The sequence below is a fragment of the Bison bison genome, unplaced genomic scaffold (assembly GCF_000754665.1).
Source record: "Bison bison bison isolate TAMUID 2011002044 unplaced genomic scaffold, Bison_UMD1.0 scf7180017859973, whole genome shotgun sequence".
Taxonomy (NCBI): Eukaryota; Metazoa; Chordata; class Mammalia; order Artiodactyla; family Bovidae; genus Bison; species Bison bison.
This window is the reverse complement of record NW_011490545.1, coordinates 15,127-17,228: the sequence shown is the minus strand read 5'-3', so window position 1 is coordinate 17,228 and position 2,102 is coordinate 15,127. Positions and strand designations below refer to the sequence as shown.

At 56.2% G+C, this 2,102-nt stretch overlaps 2 protein-coding genes across 2 annotated transcripts in view; both read right to left on the bottom strand.

The window, feature by feature from the left end:
* Positions 1 to 1,504, bottom strand: part of PRAF2 (PRA1 domain family, member 2) — a 3,171-nt gene extending 1,667 nt beyond the window's left edge. The window contains 1 exon segment of the mRNA XM_010831526.1: positions 952 to 1,504. Within this exon segment, the coding sequence (XP_010829828.1) occupies positions 952 to 1,140 (189 nt within the window). The 5' untranslated portion in view covers positions 1,141 to 1,504.
* A 100-nt stretch (positions 1,505 to 1,604) lies between these two features.
* The window catches only part of WDR45 (WD repeat domain 45), a gene marked incomplete at its 5' end in the record, with an annotated part of 2,506 nt that continues 2,008 nt past the window's right edge, over positions 1,605 to 2,102 (bottom strand). The window contains one exon of the mRNA XM_010831537.1: positions 1,605 to 2,039. Within this exon, the coding sequence (XP_010829839.1) occupies positions 1,930 to 2,039 (110 nt within the window). The remainder of the gene's footprint in view (positions 2,040 to 2,102) is intronic.

Genomic DNA, 2,102 nt, shown 5'->3' with positions numbered 1-2,102 from the left:
GAACTAAGCTAGCCCCCCGGGCTGGCGGGGAGAGGGCCTCCCAGACCACCGTCCACCAAAGCCTGGATGGGCCCCAAGAGCTCTGGTTTGTTCCCACCTCTACCCCTGCTCTGGATCCTCCCGCTCGGTAAATACTCCCACCTTCCCAAGAGGTCCACCCTCCAGGTCTTCTAACTTCTGGGAGCCCTGGGCTCCCCGCAGAACCCACTCCAGCTGCACCTCCCCATTCCAAGCCTGACCCCAAACCCACTCTTTGCAAAGGCCCAGCCCTTGCAAATTCCTCTTCCAGTCCTATTTCCATACATTTCCCACTCTCCAAGCCCAGAGTCCTTTCCAGACTTCCTTTCCTTGAAATTCCCCCTCCAGGCTCCCATTTCCTACAGATTCCTCCCTCCATCATTGCTAGAACCCCTTCCAGGCTTTCAGTACCACTCTTAACTTCCAATCCTGACCAAGACCTTCCTCCAGGTTCTCCAACTGTCCCTCGTCTCAGGCCTTCATCCTTGGGTCCTTCTTCATAACTCAAGTTTCCCAACTAGTACCTGCTCCTGGAGCATTCCAATTATAGCCAGGTTCCAAGTCCAGATCCTCCACAAGTCCACTCTTCAACTTGACCAAGTCCAGCCCCTGTCTCTGCAGTAAATTGTTCAAGGCCACCTAAAGCTGGTCCCATCACCCCTCAGGCAGTCATGTCCCAATTTTAGGCCCTCCTTATCTTCAGATCCAAACTTAACCCTACCCTCGCAGGACCTATTCCAGCCGCCCCTCCCATCCCAACCTGTCCCTAAACCTTTGCAAAGGCCCAGCCCTCTTCGAGGGCTTCTGTCACCCAGTTCCCCCCTCAGTTCCTCATACTACTGAATTCGCCCTTCAAGGTCTTCATCCCTCTAAAAATCCCGCGGGCCCACCCTCCATGCCAGTGGGCATCCCCGGCCAACCGGCGCCTCCCTCCCTCCCTCACCCGGCCAAAGCGAGACCAAGGCCGAAGCAGATAAGGTAGTTGGTTTGGTAGTAGAGGAGGTTGTTGATGACGCGGTGGCACCATCGCTGCGGGTCGCAAGGATCCGGGGCCACCAGACGCGCGGACCCCAAAACGAAGTCGTCCAAGGCGCGTAGCGGTGGCAGCCGCACCTCCGACATCCTGCCTGTCGATGTAGCTGGACCAGAGAAGCGGTCGGACTACAACACCCGTACCACCCCGCGCCAACACGGGGCACACCGGGAAATGAAGTCTGGACCCTTCAGCCGCTACCCGGAAGACTCAGCGGCTGCGCATGTGCACCGATGCACGTGACCGGAAGTGCGGGCAACAAACCGGAACTGTAGGCTGGCAGGGGCTGCCGGGAAATTAAGTCTGCGCCATGGGGCGAAACATTCCCATCCACCCCCACGCGGGGGCGCCACAGGGCCGGTTGAGGGACATGCTGGCTGTTCTGGCACCCAGTAGCCAGACCTTAAAGAACACGCAGACTGTCAGAAGGACCTGAGCAAGATGCCACTTCCTTCCCATCAAGGTCCAAGAGGGTCACACCTTTCGGGAAACTCCTGCAGGGCCTTTTCAGCCTCATCTTCTCTAGGCCCCACTCCCAAGGTCCAGTCATAAATACTATTAAGGGCCTTTTATTATTTATATTCATCACATCAGAGTCTTTTTCTGGGAAGTTTTTTAAAAATCCCCACAGGTTGGATTAGGGCACCCACTCTGGGTCCTTAGCAGTTTTCTTCAGGCTGGGAGCTCCAGGGGTCCACTGTCTGGGTCCCTGAGTCCCTGGCCTGGCCCTGCAGGCACACAGTCATCAGGAAGTGCTTGGGGCAAAGTGGGCGCCCGCTCCATTAATGCTTCCTGGGTGGCGGCTTCCACAGCACTCCCACCCCCACACGGGCTTTGCAATCTGCCACTGAAGGTCCCTAGCACAACCCACAGGGTGCTTAAAAGTCATCATCATCACAGATGTCAAGGTACACATCAAAAGCCTCTCGGTTGCAGTTTCCATCAGGAGTGAAGACATATTTGTGGAAGGTCCCATCTACACAGATGGCTGGAAGAGAGGGGAGGATTGGAAAAGGTTAGAGGCTGGCAAAGCACATTCTAATCCTCTCAC